General features: G+C 35.2%; 3 protein-coding genes across 4 annotated transcripts; 1 reads left to right on the plus strand and 2 right to left on the minus strand.

The window, feature by feature from the left end:
• Nucleotides 1–581: 581 nt before the first annotated feature.
• On the plus strand, nt 582–2,847 carry LOC132314424 (classical arabinogalactan protein 9-like). The gene is made up of 2 exons (XM_059813291.1): nt 582–681; nt 2,186–2,847. Exons 1-2 carry the CDS (start codon nt 582–584, stop codon nt 2,845–2,847), a joined length of 762 nt encoding a protein of 253 aa, XP_059669274.1.
• Nucleotides 2,848–4,842: 1,995 nt separating this feature from the next.
• On the minus strand, nt 4,843–7,025 carry LOC132312273 (probable pectate lyase 22). The gene is made up of 4 exons (XM_059810575.1): nt 6,870–7,025; nt 5,833–6,576; nt 5,612–5,750; nt 4,843–5,356 (listed from the first exon to the last, which is right to left on the minus strand). Exons 1-4 carry the CDS (start codon nt 6,965–6,967, stop codon nt 5,129–5,131), a joined length of 1,209 nt encoding a protein of 402 aa, XP_059666558.1. The 5' UTR covers nt 6,968–7,025; the 3' UTR covers nt 4,843–5,128.
• Nucleotides 7,026–11,174: 4,149 nt separating this feature from the next.
• On the minus strand, nt 11,175–17,968 carry LOC132312274 (nudix hydrolase 10-like). 2 transcript variants are annotated; one of them, XM_059810576.1, is made up of 10 exons: nt 17,799–17,968; nt 16,210–16,373; nt 15,734–15,805; nt 14,170–14,235; nt 13,510–13,647; nt 13,058–13,135; nt 12,921–12,971; nt 12,795–12,829; nt 12,284–12,392; nt 11,175–11,571 (listed from the first exon to the last, which is right to left on the minus strand). In XM_059810576.1, the coding sequence occupies exons 2-10, from the start codon at nt 16,366–16,368 to the stop codon at nt 11,383–11,385; spliced, it is 897 nt and encodes a 298-aa protein (XP_059666559.1). In that variant the 5' UTR covers nt 16,369–16,373; nt 17,799–17,968; the 3' UTR covers nt 11,175–11,382. The 2 variants fall into 2 exon arrangements, with proteins under 2 accessions (XP_059666559.1, XP_059666560.1); XM_059810577.1 differs by lacking the exon at nt 15,734–15,805.
• Between the last annotated feature and the right edge of the window lie 2,493 nt (nt 17,969–20,461).

Genomic DNA, 20,461 nt, shown 5'->3' on the forward strand with positions numbered 1-20,461 from the left:
TCCACATTCAATCCTATTTTCACTTCATCTCATATTCTTCATCTTATCTTCTTCCTTTTGTGAACCATAATTACCGGATGGTCGATTTCCAAAACCTTCTATATCTTATCTATATATATATATATATGTCTACATGTGTGTATATTTCCTTTTTCTTGCATTTTCTTGGCAACCAAACATAAATTCTTTCAATTTCATCTGTGCCATTGAGATGAAGATATGAAAATCATCAGTAAAATGCAAGTACCAAAAAAAATTAAACTAAAAACGTAATATTTAAGGCAGCAAATTGTATTTATGATTTTTCTTTTTAATTTTTATGGTAATTTCGTGATATGTGTACACATATACACGTTATATATGTGTATATATTTCGTGTCTCTCTTCTCTGGTCTTTCTCTTTGGCTTCAAGGTGATTGATCGATCTCGATTAAAACGCAACCATTGGCCAGCCAACGCCATTCGCTAATCTTTTGGACTGCTTTTATTATGGGCAAAAACTAGGGTTTAGCTCGCAATTTAGGCATTTGGGGCTTCCGTGTAGCCAAATACAGATAGCCGAGGCGGCGTACGAGAGCACGATGGAGGGGTCCGGCAGCGTTTTGTGCTTCTTTTCCGGTGAGGGGGAAGATGCCAAAGCCGACGACAAAGAAAAAGCCAAGCCAGATCAGGTTCTACCAAGTAAGGTATCGTTTTGTCTTGGTTTCGCTCTTTTCGGAGATCAACAAGCTCGATGGAGTCGTCGGAGCGGCCGAAAAGGCTATTATTGAGGCCATGAATAGATCGGTCTGACGATTTGTAGGGGATGTATATATAGATCTAAACAGGGACCTGTATATATATATATAGGCTATATATGAATATAGAGTGTTGTGCAAAAAAATAAAGTGTGATTGTAAGGTTACATGAGTAATTTTCAGTTCAAAAGTAAGGGGGGAAATGTCTTTACAACTATAGTGAGGGCAAATATGGTATTTTAGACTAAAAAATGGTTGATATCATTGTTGACTATCACCGGAAGGGGTAAAATGTTACGACAGAGCTAACCTTGGGGGAGGTTGGTGTAAATTTTGAAACGTTGAGGGTGCTATCTGTAATTAGGCCTAACCTCAAGGGAGGCAAGTAAAATTATCCTTAAATTTTATATATATGGTAATGTGCACAAAACACCCCTATAGTATGAGATTAGTAGCATATATACCCCATTGGGCATTTTCGGAAGAGTAAAATGGTAAAATATGTATTACAACACTAATTTATGTCAGATTTATGACATAGGGGTAATTTTGTACAATTTTAAAAAATTAGGGGTGTTTATTGCACACTTTTTCAAATAGGGAGTAAAAATGTTACAAAAAATTTATTGCACACTTTTTAATTCTTAACAATTATATTAATATATTATTGTTTTAAAGGGTTACATTTTAATATTGTTAAATACGTGTTTTAAAGTATTTGAAAAGTGTCCGTTACTTGTTAGATATAAATAAAATTTATAAATAGATATTCTAAAATTACTATTACGCATAAAAATTATTATAGACCTATTGATAATTTCGTAAGTATTTAAGGAACATCCATATTTAATACGAATATATGAACATGATACTCTTGTAATAGCGTCACATACATAGGATTCCATAGACACACACATAGGATTACATAATGATTAGATGAAGCGGTGGAATTGTGTTTTTTTTTGGTTAGGTAAGAAAGTGGTGGAATTGTTGGTCAAGTATCATCTCATCGTGTGTGAAATCCTGCGCATTTCTCACACATACTCTCTCCGGAACAAAATTGGCGCGTACCGTAACTAAAACAAGTAACAAGTGGGTTCATTTGATTCGAAGCCGATGTAACCGAACCAGCCATTCATGTACTTCCAAATAACGGCTACTTTTACTCCCTATGCCCGTAACAAGTGACCCCACCCATCCCAACGGTCACATTTCCTCTTACATTTCTATAGGCAACGTTTAGTTTCATACTCCTCCCTATATATTCCTCTTTCTTTCCATTTCCATTCATCCAAACATCACTTACCGGCTAATAAATAAATACCATTCTATAGGCATATTCCTTTTCAGGCCGCCGGAATATTCCCACCACAAGCCCACATTTAATTGTTGAAACCCCAAGATGTGTAGACTGCTTGTGATTGCTTTACTCGTGTTGTGTGTGTCAGATTCCGGCAGCGCCCAGGGGACCAATGCTCCTGCAGCAGCACCCAAGTCCAATAATGTGCCCTCGCCGGCAAGTTCGCCGGTGTCCACTCCGGCGACTCCTCATGCATCCCCTTCAAAGTCTCCGACTTCGTCGCCACCCATTGCCGCCACTCCAAAAATTTCTCCGGCGATGCCAGTTTCTCCGACTACCAGCCCGTCATCTTCGCCAGTTCTTTCTCCGGCAAGTCCAACCCCAACTTCTTCGCCGGTTCAATCTCCGGCAACTCCATCGCCGACCGCCTTTTCCCCGGCATCGACTCCGGCGTCCGGTGGGCCTGCTCCGGTTACGGCTCCGGCGATTCCTCCACCGTCGGCTGAAACCCCAGTGAGCACTCCGGCGACATCTCCGTCGGCAATAACTCCCGCGATGACTCCAGCAACGGCGGAGGTTCCGGCTACCGCTCTGACCCCAACAGCGGCGAGCGTTCCGGCGAGTTCTGCAACACCGGCAGAGGCACCAGAAATGTTCCCATCAAGCAGCAGCCCGCCGAGTCCCTTGCCAGCGAGTTCATCGCCGGAGACTGCCCAGGGTCCTGTCGGCGATTTATCGGGTTCTAACCGCAACTATGAGGCTCGGATCATTTTCAGTGGTTTGGCTCTTTGGGCTGCTTTGGCTATCTAATGTATCAGTATTATATATAGATCTTCACCACTTTATTCATATATATATTTTTTGTAATAATATTATTATTGTTATCAAACTTCTTTTGCTGTAATTCTACTTTAAGTAGTTAAATGGCTATTAACTTGTTTATGGAATAAAACATATTTTTATTTGTCAACACAAATTTATTCCGTGATGTTATAGAATACATTTACTGATTCAAATAGACTGAATGCAAAATAGGGATGGTGAGACCATCTAGTCACTCTATTCATATTGTTACACACTCTCTCTCTTCAAATTACTTTTTGGAGTAGAAAAAAAATCACAGATTGATTTTGAGTTTATTTATTTTTATTATTATTTTTTATTTTTAATATAGTATATTTACTATGAACTATGGTGGTAATAAAATATCATTATCATATTAGTTGAAAGATAAGTTAAGAAAGTGTGACGATGATTGATGAAGAATAACGGAATGCTACAATGAGTTGAAATTCACTGAGACTTTAATTCAAGAGTCTTATTCTAATTATTTTGGTTCAATTAATTGAATTTAGTTTCCTCATCCTATTGCATTTAAGACTGATAATTTCAGGCACAATAATATATTTGTTGTTGGTTTTTTTTTTTTTTTTGCTTGTTTTTTTTTTGTTTAAATGGTTTACATGTGGAAGGAGAGAACATTGCATTTTCACATGGGAAATTAATATCTCCATAAACATCATTGCACATTAATGTGGGCCTAATCTCTCCATACACACACCGCACCTACATTGTGTGTTTTTTTTTGCTTAAATGGTTTACATGTGGAAGGAGAGAACATTGCATTTTCACATGGGAAATTAATATCTCCATAAACATCATTGCACATTAATGTGGGCCTAATCTCTCCATACACACACCGCACCTACATTGTGTGTGAGACCTGGTTTTAGAGGAAGAGAGTTGAATCAAGATCTATCGTTTCATTGATCTAGGTATTATTATTATTATATTATTGTTGTTGTTGAGACTCGTGTAACAATCAAAGAGGGTTGTTGTTGACATCATCAAAAATAAATAATTTATAATATTCAGATTGCCCTCCCCATTCCTTCTAATTTCTGCTATGTTTGTTAGGAAATAAAAAAATTAAATAAAAGGGAGAGAAGAAAGGGATTCATCCCTAGAAAAGAGATTGTGTATTCTTTTTTTTGTTGGGATTGATAAAAGAGAAGAAAATAAACTCATAATTATTCAAATTTAAAGTTATTTAATAATATTTATAATATTGTAATTTCTAAAGGATAGCATGGTAATTTAAAACTTATATTATTTAGGATACTATTTAATTTAAAACTAGTATAATAGTCCACTTGACTTCTATCCTTTCTTCTGCCTATTTTTTAACAGATGAAAATTTGTAAAAGATGAATGATGGGTTATCCTTCCTATTCTCTATTTTTTTTTTTTGTATCATCACTAAGGAACAAAAGAAGTTCGTTCATTCTTTCCTATTTTTTCTTTATATCTCTTCCTTCCTTCCTTCCTATGAACACGACATTAATTAAACACTTTCCCCCAACAATAAAGGTAGATTAGTCATTTCATTCCTTGTCAGATGACGTCTGACATGCGTTTGAATGGAAGATAGATAAACTTGGGAGGTCTAATTAAAGTGTGGACAAACTTGAGGGGTCTAAATGAAATTTACCAAATAAAAAACAAATGATGAGAACTTAAGGGTTTGGTTAGTTTGTAACTATGGAAACAGTTTTCTGTTCTCCAAAAATTGAAAACAGAAAATTGTACAAAAAAATTCTGTTTGGTTCAGTTTTTTGAAAAATCAGTTATAAAAATGTCTGTTTTCAGATAACAAGTCTTTTATAGTTCTTTGAAAACAGTTCTCTATTTTTTGAGTTTCTGAAAACTATTTTAAGAGTTGCAAACCAAGCATGCCCAAGCTTTCAAAATTGGAATAACTTGGTGTCCTTAGTTAGAACAAAGAGCGCAAATAGGTGTCCTTAGTTAGAAGAAAGAGCAGAACTATTAAATTTGATTAAATCATTTTTAAAAAACAGACATAATTGAAACAAAAATGTAAAGTAATTGAATATGACTAAAAGCTATAAACAACAATAGTCTCGCTTCCCCTTCAATTTTTGCTTTAGAGGAAGATAAAATGCTACAAGACTAGAACTTAATAAATTCTGAACATCAAATCAAAAGCAATCAATAATCTAAATTGTTTATAAAGAAAAATAAAATAAAATAAGTAACAAATACTATAAAACAATAATTCTGGGTGCCGAATTTAGAAGCATTGTTGGCCAATCTCGCAATTGAGAACTCCAGCAGAAGGAATTATAGTTGTTAGAAGTGAAGCTGGTCTTGCAACCATGCTCGAGGCTTTTGCATAGCTTCCAGCGGATCCTTCTCCAGAAGGTGTAAAAGTAGCACCATTCAGCAACAGATCTCCATCTGATCTCCAATTCCAGTTCTTCCACTCCGGGTATCCTAGTTCCGTGTCGCGTTTCGTCACCTGAACCACAAGTAAATCTTGAGGAAACACAATTTGATTTCTCAAATTTAAAATGTATGCAGTTTTTCTCGATAAGCCCTAAAAAAACTCATAGAGGCTAATCCCAGAACCTTACACGAGTCGAACTAAGGACTTCTGGGTCATGAGACATGACACAAAAATAGGTTTGACGTAATAGTAAAGTTGTTTTATTATGACTAAAACGTTAAACAGTCTCTCCATGTACGATACAAAATTTTGCATAAAGAAATTCACCTCTTTTATAGAACTGTCATCTGATGCAATGAAGACATTTCCTTGACTGTTGATTGTGGGGGAAGCACTTCCTCCAATTGCATAAGATTTCCACCCAGTATATACATTATTCACAATATGAAAATACCCATGTCTGCATCTGCAAGAAAAATATATATGCTTAGGCATAAATATTTTAATTATATATATATATAATGGTGATGGTTAATTTAGTTATTTACCTAGGCATCCTCTGAACTAGACCTTCCCCAAAGTAATTGAAGGCAATGGTGACCTGCATGATCTTGTCAAGAACAAAGTCATCACTATGACCCATGAGCATGACTTCATTGTGATTAAACATGTATGAGTTTGATATGGTTATGGACGTTGATCCAAACACAGCATCTATGAGTCCATCACTGCAGCTGGCTAGTGTGCAATGATCAATCCACACATCCCGAGCCCCGAAAATCGAAATCCCATCCCCATCTGAGGTGCCTCTTTGCCCAAAATGCCTTGGTGTGTCTCTCACAATGGCATTCCCGGCAGGCACACAATCATGTATGTAAATGCCATGTATGATGACGTTAGTCACATTCTGTATGGTGATGCACGGACCGCTTGATATTTGAATTTTATGCCCTCTACCATCTATGGTCTTGTAAGAGTTCATTAGGAGCTCTTCTTTCAAGTGGATGACCATGTCATGGTCAAAGATGATCCACAGGGGCTCATCCTGGATCACTGCATGCCGGAGAGACCCGGGGGCCGGGTTCTCCGGGTCGTCGTGGTCCGAGTCCGTCACCACGTAGAATTCACCGTCACGGCCACCGATGGCATTGCGCCCGAACCCGATGCCACAATCAGCTAGCATTTTTCTGTTGGTTTCCCAATCAGGGTCACACCTCCAACAGTCATCGATAGGGTTGCCAGTTCTACATGGCCCTGTTCCTGTTCCCATTGTCTGGTTCTTCATTGAGCTCCTGTTCAAACATGTACAAAAATAAAGACCATTTAGAATTTGCTAACGTTACGTTTCGAAGCATGGAATTTGGAATTGGAATTGAAAATTTCTCCAATTCCGGTTCCAAGGCGTCGAAAATAAAGGCCATTTAGAATTTGCTAATGCTGCATTTAGAATTTTGAAATTGAAATTGAAAAAACGTGATTCCGTGCTACCAAAAATAATTTAATTAAGCATATGTGACGTTAGTAGAAAGAATAACTTCAAAGGCATTCAATAAACAAATGTAGTTCATTTAGAAGTAACATGTACCATCTGACTGCTTCTGAATCCTGCATTAGGGATGCAGAGAATGTGAAGTGGACATGTAAGAGCAAGACCAGGGAGAAGAAAGAGAAAGCTGTTATCATTTCAGTGTGTGTGTGTGTGTGTGAGAGAGAGAGAGAGAGAGAGAGAGAGGGAGTAATTAGACTAAAATTGTGAATGAATGAGTTAGATTATATAATAGTTGGGGAGACTTGTCATCACAGAGTACAAGAGTATTTTCTAGCTCAGGCCCTAATAACACCACATGGATGAAATGAAGTGACCAAATTAGGTGAAAATTCAAGACACTGCAAAAGCTGTTGGGTGGGTACATTATCTAGCATATCTATACACACTATAAATGTACGAATTTTTAACGAATTTGCATGGTTGAGGAAGTTAAATGAAAAATGAATGAATTACACTTCATTTTCATTTATTTATTTTTTTTCTAAGGGACAAAGTTTGATAATATAACCAACCTACTTTTGGTTGCTAAGTGCAAGTGATGAGTTGGAGAGTTCTAACTCTCCATTAATGGAAGGTCCCTCTTGAATCAAAGCAACCCAAAATGCCAATCAATTAGATCCATTTCCAATTAAGATTCATACATGGCATTGTGTTGGCATGACTCTATTTCTGTTTATGGTTCTTTGATAAGTATTCAAGTTGCATTTATTTAGTTTAATTTTTTTTTTTTGGGGAAAGTATTCAAGTCTAGACATTAATTACTTGAAAAGACAATCAAGTCTCAGCACCAAAAAGAGACAATTATTAAAGTTGCTTCATATTTTTGCACAACCACTAAACAGTAATGACTTTAGGTCAAGTGGTGTAGGAATTGGGATTGGCCTACATCAAAGGTTTTTAATTGGAATGGAATCAAATGGGTGAGAGAATACAGAATAGTATTGATCTATATATGAAACATATATACATTCATATATATATGTATATATATGTAGACAGAGAGAGAGAGAGTTCTGCTTAGACTAATGCCATTAGTGGGGAAATTGGAAAGATGACAAGTGCAGTAGTATCTAGTGAAGTATGCAGATGAAGATTGAGAATTCAAGGTTCAAACTCCAGGAATTGACATATTGTTGTTATCATGATATATTTGGGTTTTTTCTTAAAATCTAGTTCTCATTTGATCAAAATTATTTAATTTTTGGTTAGTGTGTCCATTTTAGAAGACTCATTTAGTTTGGTTCAGTCTTTGACTACTCTGCTCACCCCAAAAAAAGACTATCAAGTATACAAATTCATATGTGATTCACATGGCCAAAATGCCTTTGAACATTGAATTTTCAGTTAAAGCTAATTAAGCTTTCTAAACTAAAGTCCAAGAATCTAAATTTGGGTCGAATAACAACAGTAAGCCATAACTGCCACTAAATAGTTAGTGCAAAGACTATCAAAAATTGTAATTTAATGTTATTTTTTCTATCTCGTTTTTATATGGATAAATGGGTGTATGAATTTCTTATCTGAAAAAAAAATTGTGCAAAATAAAACCCCTAGAATAAAAAAACACCTATACCAAAATTTATGTGTCTTATTATTATTTTTCTTTTTGGCAACAAAAAATCAAGTCACCGGTAAGATTTATCCGATATATGCAATTACCTACTAACCACATGTATCATTTAAGTCTAAATATTTTTATGTATTGTGAGAATCAAGGCCGTCAATAAAATATCAAATATCAAATTCCTTATGGGACAAAATGAGCCCCACCCCAGAATGTGACTATTGGCTCTAGCCGACCTCTCAAGTAGCATCTCAAGAGGGTTGGTGTCATGGTAAAACTTTTGCCAGAATCATAAAATCCCTTTTTACTTTTAAATTTTGGCAAAAAACCTCCTGAAGGAAAAAAATTAACATAACGCTCCCCTAAGTATCTAATTTATTGCAAAGTGACTTTATAATAACACGAATGTCCTTTAATTTTAATTTTATATTAAGAGAAATCATTTTCTTAAATTTATATTAAGAGCACTTTTGTCATAATAACATCACTTTGCAACAAATTGAATAATTAAAAGATGTTCTATGTCAAATTTTTTCTGCAGAGTGGTTTCTTGTCATAAATGGAAAGTTGAAGGAGCGTTTTATTCAATTTGCCAAAAAATAAATTAAAGGTTTTATATTTTTTTTTCCCCACAAATAAAGCGGAATTTATTGGACTAAAACCTAGATATTGAGCAGGCACTTGTGATTTCTCAACCAAACAACCATGGCATATTACCTGCAAAAGGCGGTTGAGCATAAATAAAAACCTAAATAGTGTCCTACGCATAAAACAAAAACATGTATGTTTTTATGTTGCGATGAGGACCTAAGAAGAAACATGTGGCCATAAATGGATCTTATCAGTTAAGTGCCGGAAAGTTAGCAACTACTACTGTGTAGGGTTAGATTTATGAATGCCCTTTCTCAGGCTTCAATGCACCACTACATATTTGGCTTCACCGCCTCAGCACTCTAATTTCAAGACCCTGGATCACAATGGTCACCATTTTTACCATTCGATGTGTTTGCATTTTATTTTGCATTAAAATTTTATATTTTTAAGTGTGTGCTCAATAAAATTTGTAAATTTCTCCAACATAATTCTCAAGATTTCACTACCATAAAGAGCAAAATGATATTACAAAAGGATAGGGTTTCGTAAAGGTGAGTTGCTTTTGTTCTTTTGTAGAAAAAGACGACCCAGTTTGGAAGCATGTTGAAACAATACAATACACCATCGTTTATGTAAAAACTGAAGTTCTTGCACTTGTTTTCTGTTTGGAGGGATAGAAAAATGGATGGAAAGAAAAGAAGAAAAACCCTCAATTTTTTTTGGTTGGGTATAAAAGAAGAAAATAGAAGACCTGAAATATACAAATTAATTTTGTCATTTCAATTTTATTTAACAAAATTCTATTCCCTCTCTTCTCTTCCTCTCACTTTCGATGAAAGTAAAATGGTCCCTCATCCTTCTCCCATCTTTCCTCTTTAACTTTTTTCCCTTCTACCCAAACACAATAAAACTTGCTCCATCCCTTCCTTTCCTCCTCATTCATTTTTTCTACCAAACAAACGCAAAAAGCTGCCAAACCCTTTCTCTGTCTCTCTGTGAGCAAGGAAAGATGAACTATTATCATGACAGCTAACTCTCTCTCTCTCTCTCTCTCTCTCTCTCTCTCTCTCACACACACACACACACACACACAATTATTGAAGTACATGATCAATAAATTCTCAGTGGCAGCAAGTAGAATAGGATGATCAGATAAAGCACATAAGCAGAACTCATTAAACAAAACAAACAACAGTAAATTAAGCAATACTGAAAACTTCACTGGCTCCTTATTAAAACTAAACATTTTGACACTGCACACCTAGGACAAAGCAGCAAACTATAACAGCAAAAACCTTAGCAGAGAGGTAAGAGAGGTGCATAGGAGATGCGGCAGAATCAACGTAAGGAGGCACATAACCGTAAGGAGGATGAGGAGGGTAATTGCAGCATTGAACCGGAATCGGTGGGCAATTTCCTTGACTAGCCTGTGCAGGTGGCGGTGGGGATGAGGGTGGCGGCGGTGGTGGTACTTCATACAAAGGAAAGCCAGAAGGGGACGATGGCGGTGCTGGTGGAGGGAGAGGGTGGCACGGATACTGACAAATTGTGCAGTTCAGACAAACTGTAGGTGAAGGCATGACATCTCCAGCAACCTCCTGGGACTCTACATAACAGAAGCTGAATACTGACAGCCAAAGTGCCACAGAGAACACGAATTTCGTTGGAAACATAGTTTCTTCCTTGCTAGCAGAAAACCGGGTTCCGAAGAAGAAGAAACAGAGAGAACTAGGATGATAATGCTGTATCTGAGGGAAGATGAACTATGATATACTACATACACATGAGATTGCAGAAAATTCTACACTTCCCATTCAGATTATATAGGTAGTTTGGAACTTTCATCTGTTTCCTTGTGCATTACGGATTGAGTGCCACATGGTAAACCATCTGTCAGAGTTATGTACAAGTAGCGTAAAAGCTTGACTTTTGCACGTATCCATGCACAGATACAAACTGACACATACATATATAAATTTTAATAAATAAAAAATATATTAAAATATTTTACAAAATACATCATCTTTGGAATGTCATATTTATTTTCTGAATGCCCACAACATGCAAGTAAATTGTATTACAAGCACCACCCCTTTTTAACAGAAGCCATTTTTCAACAAGTAGAACTTCAGTTAGCACAAACCACAATATGACTAGTAATTCTCTACCAATAGATTTCCTCATTGTAAGCAAAATACCGACTTATATTCCATGTCAGGCCAGTGACAATAACAAACAATACATTAATAACTATAAATCATATTATCAATTCATTATTAACCTAGAGTGATGAGGAATAATTAGACACCAACAAATCGATTGATTTATTGTTACAAAGAAAATGATTGATAAAATAATTAACCCCAATTGTCTAGGATGAATAGTGGAATTTTACTGGTTCAGGTCATGGTTGTTCAAATAGAGGTAACTTAACCGATCACCAAAAAACGATGTTATTGGCACCGGAGAAAATCCATTATATATCCTATCTACCTTCGCTAAGCATAATTTTGAAGTATACTTGAAAAGATCGTGTTTCTGAGCAAAAGGTTGAGCTGCATATTCTTCAACTGGCATCCACTGTGAAGAAAAGTGGCAATTATTCAGAAGACTATAACCAATTATTGCACATATTGTTTTACTGTTTAGGAGTATATGTATGTAAATCACAGAAAAGCTACAAGCAGCGCTACCACTCTCTGCCACCCATGTTATGAGACCATAAAATTGGCAGAGCAGCTAACTCAATTCAGATTATTTAGTACTACACCAATGTAAATGGCTCATTCTATATCATTTATTATGACTATCAGTTGCATTGCAAGGAAAATTCATCAGCAAACCTAAGCAGCCAAGAGAGGCAGACATTTATGTGCCATCTAGGACCTATCTGACTCTGCGCAAGGACATCTTCTAGTGGGATGTTTATGGATAAGGAAAACATCTCATGCTTCAATTGTAAAGCATTTTGAAACTGTTGTTCTCTTGTGTAGTTGTCTTACTGGCTATTTAAAGTCAGAATATATTAAGAACCTAACAAGTATTGTCTATTACACTATAGAAATGCATCTATATATATACTTCAGGATGAGCTGGTAATGAAGCAGAGAATAAAACTCGAACTACAAGGAATGGTAAGTGTTAGACATGAGAGAGCAAGAAACATGTGTCATTTCGTAGATGTGACTTCATCTTGACGTCTACCTATATCTGTGAAACAAGTTATGTAATCATTATGATTTCTTAAGACCAATAGTAAATCCCTTAACACACCATTGTCAATAATTGTTACCTGGGCTGCCTCGATCTCTAATTCTTGCTTCTGGATGTCGAAGGATGATGGATGCAATATGCACAGGAAGGATAAGTCGGACTTCTCAAAGAATGCCTTATGGGATTGCCTGTAAATTAAAGTAGTAAAGATGCTAAGTGAACAGAAGGGCATCTGAACCATGGATCTAGTTTTCACTTTAACAGGTAAAACTTATTTCACCAAATTAACAATTTGCCTCAATTGCCAGATTTATGGATAAAAAATGGAATTTCTGAATTTTTTACTATTTAGGTCAAATTTTCAATAGCTTTCAGCAAACTTTACAAACTAATAAATTTAATAAAAACATAGCAACAGTAATGATTTTCTTTAAATGTCTATTTTTCATCCTAATTTTTGGATTGACATTTAAATTTTAACCAATTGAATTACATTAGGGTATATTTCAGCCAACTTTGAAGGACACCTCCAGATTTCATGGTCATTATCAGAACTTGGTTTTGAGGGGGAAAGTTTTTGAGATACACACCTGAATCCTAGTATTTCCACAAATTTTGCGTCAATCTGAAATAATAGAAACCCAACAATCTTTAGATGATGGTCAACACAGGCATGTAAAAGTAGAAAATATGAAAAACTTCTCCTAAGCACTTACACCCGTTTCTTCTTTTACTTCTCTTTCTATTGCTGCAGAGATGTCTTCACCCTGTGGTTAAAAAAATCAATACATGGTAAAAGGAAATAAACAATTTAGTCTCCAACCACAATAATTTCGTCTATTTAGGTGCATACCTCATCCACAACTCCCGTAGGGATCTTCCATACACCTCTTCCTCGGAGTCTGCCACTTTTTTCCTGGACTACGAGCATCTACCAACCAAGAAATTCCCAGAACCAGAACCACAATGTAATAAGGGCAATAAATCCAAAACAAATAGATAAAATTTTGTATATTTGTGCCAAAATTACCAAAGTAATACATTTCAGGATGAAAATATGAACAAGGGAACTCAACCAAACCATGCTTCACTAAATTCAAACCATTATAAAGAAAAGACTAATCTACATGGTGCAAAATCAGAATAACAAATAACTATCATAAGTTAGTGGAAATCTCAAGCATTATGGATGGGAACAGGCCCTTCTACACTGGTGCACCTTGAGTACGAAAAATTTAGCATTTGCAGGGATATTATTAATAAAATCTCAAGCATTAATAAAAAATAATAAAACCTGGGGAATACCTCTCTTTTATCATTCATGACAATAGCACCAACAGCTACTCGATGTGTAGCATTTGCAGGGATAGTATTAGCAGTTGCAGGAATCCAGTAAACAAGCATAAGGTATTGAGGCTCGGCATGGTGGTACCAGAATCCCTCCTGTTACCAACATACAGATTATCAAACAAAAGTCAATAGGAAAAGTAAAGGATCCATCAAATTAATGAATAAAATATGATATAGAAGATATTCACCATATGTGAAGTCTGGTCAAGATAATTTCCCAGTAGTTCCCATATACTTAATTCTGTAGCCAAAATTAATTTCTTAAGTTATGAGTGTGATGAGATTGTTTATTAATAGTTTACCCAGATCAACATTATTGTTTCCACCATTTATAGGATTATATGGCTTGGTTAGGGTGGTAGAGTTGCGTCCCGCAAAATGTGAGGATCTTTAGATAACATAACATCAAATCTCAGTAGAAAGAGTATGGAATAAAAGTACTAATAAAAATAGTTATCCTTCCAAATTATATTTCATTACATATCATATCTAATGTAGTAAGCCAAATTTTCTTGGGTTATCAAAACAATTTATGGGGTAATGAGGTTTTACGATGACCCTAATAGTCATAAGTTACCACTCGATTCCATACAACTACAAGTAATTAGCAATTACCTTTACTGCTGTTTCAACTAGATTTGCAAGTTCAATGGGCAACTTAATCCAAACACCCCTCTTGCCCTGCAAATTGCATTTGTCAAAATAGTAAATACTAATAGAATTCACACCAATGCATTGAATTCATGTAACACCCATCTATCATGTGTCAGAAATGGGAAATGAAGTAGGTCATAGTAATTTAAGAGTCATGAAGGGCGATTCTGATCTATGTTGAAAAACGGATATAGAATATCTAATCATGAATAAATCGGATCATATTAGGACTTAGCTGTATCCTATTTTAATGCCAATTATTTGATAAAAACAGCATTGCAAATTTATGGCATGCCTCACTCAGGAGATTCCCTCTAATATGTCTAAGTTTTGTCTTGCCATCTTAGTCATAGCATAAAAGATGATCTCGATTGGAGGGGTTGGCAGGGGTGTGGTTCAGAGTTGAAAAGCGTGGCATGTTACTCAAGGGTCAGCACTTCCATCTATGCCATTACCAAAAACAGAAAAAGAAGAAACAAAAATATAATTTGCAATTTGCATCAGGTAGTGAAATTGGAGCTAAAGACAACTGTATAAGCATAACTAATGAAATATATTTAGAGATTCCATCTTATATTGGCCAACTTGTTCATTTTGGCACCATTTTCTTCACACACACGCAAAAAAATAAAAAATAAAAAATCTGTACTCATAAGTAAGCAAAAAGGCGAGGAAAAAGGTTGGTCACAAACCAAAATCTAAGGATCCCTTTACAGATGGTTTCGCAAAAGGTTTGTGGCAACTAGCCTCAAATTTGGGACAGCCACACAACACTATTATTCCTCTCATATCATGTAATCATTTCCTAATGTACATAACAAATGCACCCCTCTAGCATAAAATAGATAAAAGTAGGAGTGAATTTGTATAGGACACTAAAACTTGATACATGACTCTTCAAGACAAACCATGACATTTAGTCAAAAAAGAAGAAAAAAGGAGCTAGAAGAAAATTCGCAATGTAACATAGCCTGACTACTTGATCCCATGACTCAACTCCAGTTACAGAAATCTACTTTTGCAATTGACATGCATCCAGATAATATTAAATTTTTGAACAATTTGAACTAGATATGAATGCTATTAAGACACATTTGCCACCTCTAATGAAATAATGTTAGACAAATCCTAATTTTCCTTTTAGTAGCTGACGAGTCTCGTGACTCTCGTCAAGTTTCAATAAGACCACAAAGTCCAATTTTTCACTTCTAAATTGATATAGGTGCAGCCTTACGTTTCTTCTTTCTCTAAGAAACTTTGATGTTGTACATATGGCCACCAAGTCAACTATGCAATGCACATTTACTTCTTTTGGACAAGAACACAATTTATAGTGACAAAAATATACTAGGAGTGCACACTAGCAGTAGTAAAAATAACATATATTTTTATGATATTTTTTAACTTCCATATAAACTAAAAAATGAATTAAAGTTATGCTATTTTCTTATAAAATAGATTTACATAAAGAAAAAGAAGAAGAAGTATGGATATAGTGTGTGTCAACTCCATGTCCATATCCTACCTTTTTAGGATTTGTAATACTGATATTGATGCATCTGTGTTGTATCATATTCATGTCTGTGCCACTTGGGTTCTGATCAATCACATTAAAATAATTAGCAGAGCAGCTGTCCCTCTGCATTATTTCTGGCTTCACTTTGACATCTGAGCAGCTAGTTCGAACAAGAAAAAATCTTGGTTTCTATGATGACAACTAGTACTGCTATGCAATTATAAATTTGTTCATGTATGAGTTGCTTTTATTGAAAGATCCGATACTTTTACTTCTGTACTTTCATATCATCAATATGCTCCTTATTGCAAGTTGCAAGAAACAACCCCTGCAAGATATGTTTTTTTTTTTCCTTTTTCAAACCTATAATTTTTAATTAAACCAAAGTCTAAGAAGTGATCTAACTTCAATTCATATTGAGTCATTACAAATGGTCAAGTATCACAGCAAACATAGATTCATTCTGGAGATCATTAGAATAAAACCTGTCGCTTCCACTGTGATAATGATGCTCTAAGCAGAACGAGGAAGACATTGGAATCCATAGGCTCCTTCATTTCCACTATGACACCTCCATGGTAATCATTAATTGCAGAAAGTAGTTCAACTTGGTGACTTCCATTTTCAGCAACAATGTGGTCCATTAAACCTAATATTGACCCCATTATGAATTTAGTCAAAAGGGAGGAATGGACAAGAAAAGCATAACCACTAATTAATATCACAAAGAACATTTGTGGTCTGAAACTTCAACTTCAACCAATCCAAAATCAATTCAACAAATTCAAGATACACATAAGACAGAATAATCTAATTGAGGTTTCTAGCTTTAAATTGTCTAAGGCCCTGTTTGGCATGCGTTTTGTTTTTGTTGTTTTTTGTTTTTGGGCTGCCACAATGTCGATTTTAGCAACAAAAGCATGTTTGGTGCGGCCTTATTTTATTTTACACAGTGCTAAAACACTTCGTGAACAATGGCTCAAAACCAAAACACCAAAAACTTGTTTTTTCTTATTTTGACAACTGTTCATGGCCCAAAACACGGGCCCAAACATTTCACAACAAAACATCGTTCCAAAGGTGCTTCCGATTTTTTTCCAAAACAATCCTACAGCAAAAACACCGTTTTTGTTTTAGCCAAAAACAAAACGCCTAAAACAAAGTACATGCCAAACGGGCCCTAGTAACTGCTCTCATCTCCGCTGATACAATTTTTTTTCAGAATAGTGTTTTGAAGTTTGAACCACAAAAATATACATAAACATAAGGATAAAGATAAAAACAAAAATTATGATAACTGTGACAACCTCATATGTCTGAGGTCTTGACATAAAACAGAGCTGATATTAAAAAGTTTCTAGTGTATACACACTTTTTGTCACTCCCAGTCCCAACATGTGTAGATATTGTCCTTTTTGCACTCTCCCCTCTATGTGTTCACGGTTTTGCTCAAAAGGCGTCTACATGGTTAAGGGCTGTCGTGACAAATGGTATCAGAGCCAATTCCCAACCAGAAATGGGGACCGTGAGCACCGAGAGTGTGCAAATTTGACAATATCTACACGAGTTGGGCCGGTTCGTGAGACTTTTGCAAAGAATTGAACACTAGAGCATGAAACCGACTTAATCAAAATAACAGGTCGAGTCAAAACCTTATGCATTAATCGAGTTAACGGAAGACGAGAAAGTAGAGAGCTAACGCAACTAGAATCAACATTACCAAATCAAAGATCTAAATCAAATTTGATATTTCGTAAGTCACTTCGAATTTTTGTTCAACATTACCAAATCAAAGATCTAAATCAAATTTGATATTTCGTAAGTCACTTGGAATTTTTGTTTCGGACGAAAATATCTCCTAGAACAAGCTTACTGAAAACAAAAAGGCGTCTTAAAGGCGCTCTTCAACAAGTTTACTGAAAACACATATCTCTAGCACATAAAATTGAATGTTTCTCGAGAAAAACCAGAAACATTTTCCATCAAAACGAACACAACCAATTGAAAATTTGAAACTAGTAATTCGTTGCCGGTACTGGAAGTTAAGCGAAAGCGAAAAACAATACATGAATACCTGTCTGAAATGGTTGAATTGAGTACCAAACGAAGCTCTTTGATTCGCAGAGAGAGATTCAAAACAGAGCGAGAATTGAATTCTAGGTTACAAATTTATCATTTTCGTTGGTGATTTGGGCGCGACAGAGACACTAACGTACACTACGGCCCCGCTAATCAGTGAACCGAAATTGATTAATATATAGATTTTAAAGTGTGCGGATAAACTACTCTTCGCCGAGTGCGTTATGACGTACTTCCATTCGATTGACCACCCAATGAGAGCGCTCATGTGGGTCCCACGTCCTAAGCCGCCCAAGTTGCAAATGACGGCAAAAGAAAACAATCCACAAGTCCAATTAATGGGATGAAAATTACACAACAGACCCGCATCCTGATTCATAAGGCCTGTTGATTCGGATCCAAATACTAACCAAACATGAAGCAGTGTTTGGATTGTGTTAGGATAAGGCAAAGAAAAAAAAAGTAAACTTATTTTCAGAAATATATATGTTCATTAAATTATTCACAAGTCTAATGAACTAAGTTACAAATTATTCAAACAAAATTTGTTTACTAGGTTTACAAATTTGTCCCAAAATTTGTCCCAAACATAAGTGTGGACAAAGGAATGGTTGGTTGATTACAACAAAAGAGTCACAACTTTGGGTGAAGGTAAATGTCACCGGTCATGTCACTTGTTTTAGTTGTATACCATTATATGACACGTCACTTGTATTAGTTGTATCCCATTATATTAGTGTCGCAGCTATAAGAGGCAAACAAGTCTAATCAATGACTTTTGTGAATGGATAAGGGGTAATACAACACTGTAATACTGTATTAAGTGTTGTACTACATTTAAGAGTTCAACCTGTAAAATTGTAGGTTATTGGGTTTGCATCTGGATCATGCAGCTCGGAAGTGTATTTGATTACATTGGCTAAATGTAATTAGTTGAGACCATATGGTCTTGATCACCTAAAAATTTCTCATCTAACTTCACACATTTGTGGACCCTACTATAATGTTATACAGGATTCGTGAAATTATTATATGATTTGAGATTATATAATTCCGATCAATCACATAAATCACAAAAATTATAAAATCAAGACATAATTATATATATATATATGATTGCTTGCAGTGATGGACCTAGGAATGTTTTTGAGGTGGGCGCCGAAGAATAAAAATAAAATAAAATTGTAGACAAATATTTTTAAATTTTTTTTAAAGTAGGGGTATTTTTGAAATTTGAACTAAAAATTTAGGTAACTATATAAAATAAAAAAATCCAGTTGAGAAATAAGCAGGTTAAAAATGCAAAGGGGCATTTTTAAAAATTAAATTAGAGTATTTTTTAAATTTTAACTAAAATTGTAAGTAATAATATAATTTTAAAAAAAATTCAGGGCATCTACCCACTGAGCCTGAACCGAGTCGGTGCCTGGTTGAATGTGAACAGCGGGTCCGGTTCATATAATGATTTCTCAAACCAATCGTAATCCACATATTATACCTTCATTTATTGATTTAATCAGCTGACGCCCTTTCAAATACGTCATATGGGTCCCACACATCTTTAACACGCGGGCTTCAATTGAACACATCGAAGCATGAGAGTGAGGTCCCACTCGCAACGAATAACGAATGCTAAAGCGAAGACATAAGAGGGAAACGCAGCCACAATTTGAACCATAGTGAAATGACCTAAGAGGACCCTCTATTATTGGTTCCACTTTCCATCAGTAATTAGGGCTGACCCGAAGTTGCCAAACGAAAATCCAGCATAATAATCCGATCCGACCCAGATTTTATTAAATACAGAAAATAACTAAATATCATCTCTTATCTTATTTGGAACGTTATTTTGTGTTTTTTCGTTGCTTTGGTTGTACGAGTCAGCTGATAATTGGAATTGCCCTTCGAATAACGCTTTTGGTCATGGTCATCTCTCTGACCCGTTTCACCCCGCTAAGGGTTGTTATGATGTCAAGTTTCAAGTCATGGTCAATAATCAAAATGCTTGAGGGGACAACTGACCCTTTTGAGTGTGAAAACGACTCACTCATGCAACAAGATCAACTATTTTCACAAACTGCTAAAAAAAAAAATTTAAAAATAAAAATAAAGAAGCTATATATTTTGGATAATTAAAGTGCTAATATCTCATATTTATTATTTGATATAAGCAAAGTCTCATTATAATTTCAAAAAAATGAAGTTGATTAAAATGTTGACGTGAATATAAAAAAATACTACTTACTCTAATAGAGAGATCACTTTTTGGTACGCATATGTCACTTTTAGATAAACATGTATCAGGTATCATTTTTTGTTTTGGATACAGAGTTATCACTTTTCTATCAGAGTAAACAATGTATTTTTATATTTTTATTTTTTTTAAATTAGGAGACTTTGACCCTATCAAATAATAAATACTTATATATTTTCACAAAATATGGAGATATGATGGTTTTATAGAAGTGTATCAAAATATCATCATGATCATGGACCCAATTATTGCGTAGTGGTATGACTTATACTTGATTTTACTTTATACACACACTGTATAGTAATATATATATTGTATCCCTCTTATTTTCTTTCTCTTTAGGCTTTGACCATTATAATAAACTAATAATGTCCTGTAACCAGTTCAATTGTACACTTCATTAT

This window comes from Cornus florida, unplaced genomic scaffold (assembly GCF_030987335.1).
Source record: "Cornus florida cultivar Cherokee Brave unplaced genomic scaffold, ASM3098733v1 CherokeeBrave_3.0.0_Hap2_Chr06, whole genome shotgun sequence".
NCBI classification, from domain to species: domain Eukaryota; kingdom Viridiplantae; phylum Streptophyta; class Magnoliopsida; order Cornales; family Cornaceae; genus Cornus; species Cornus florida.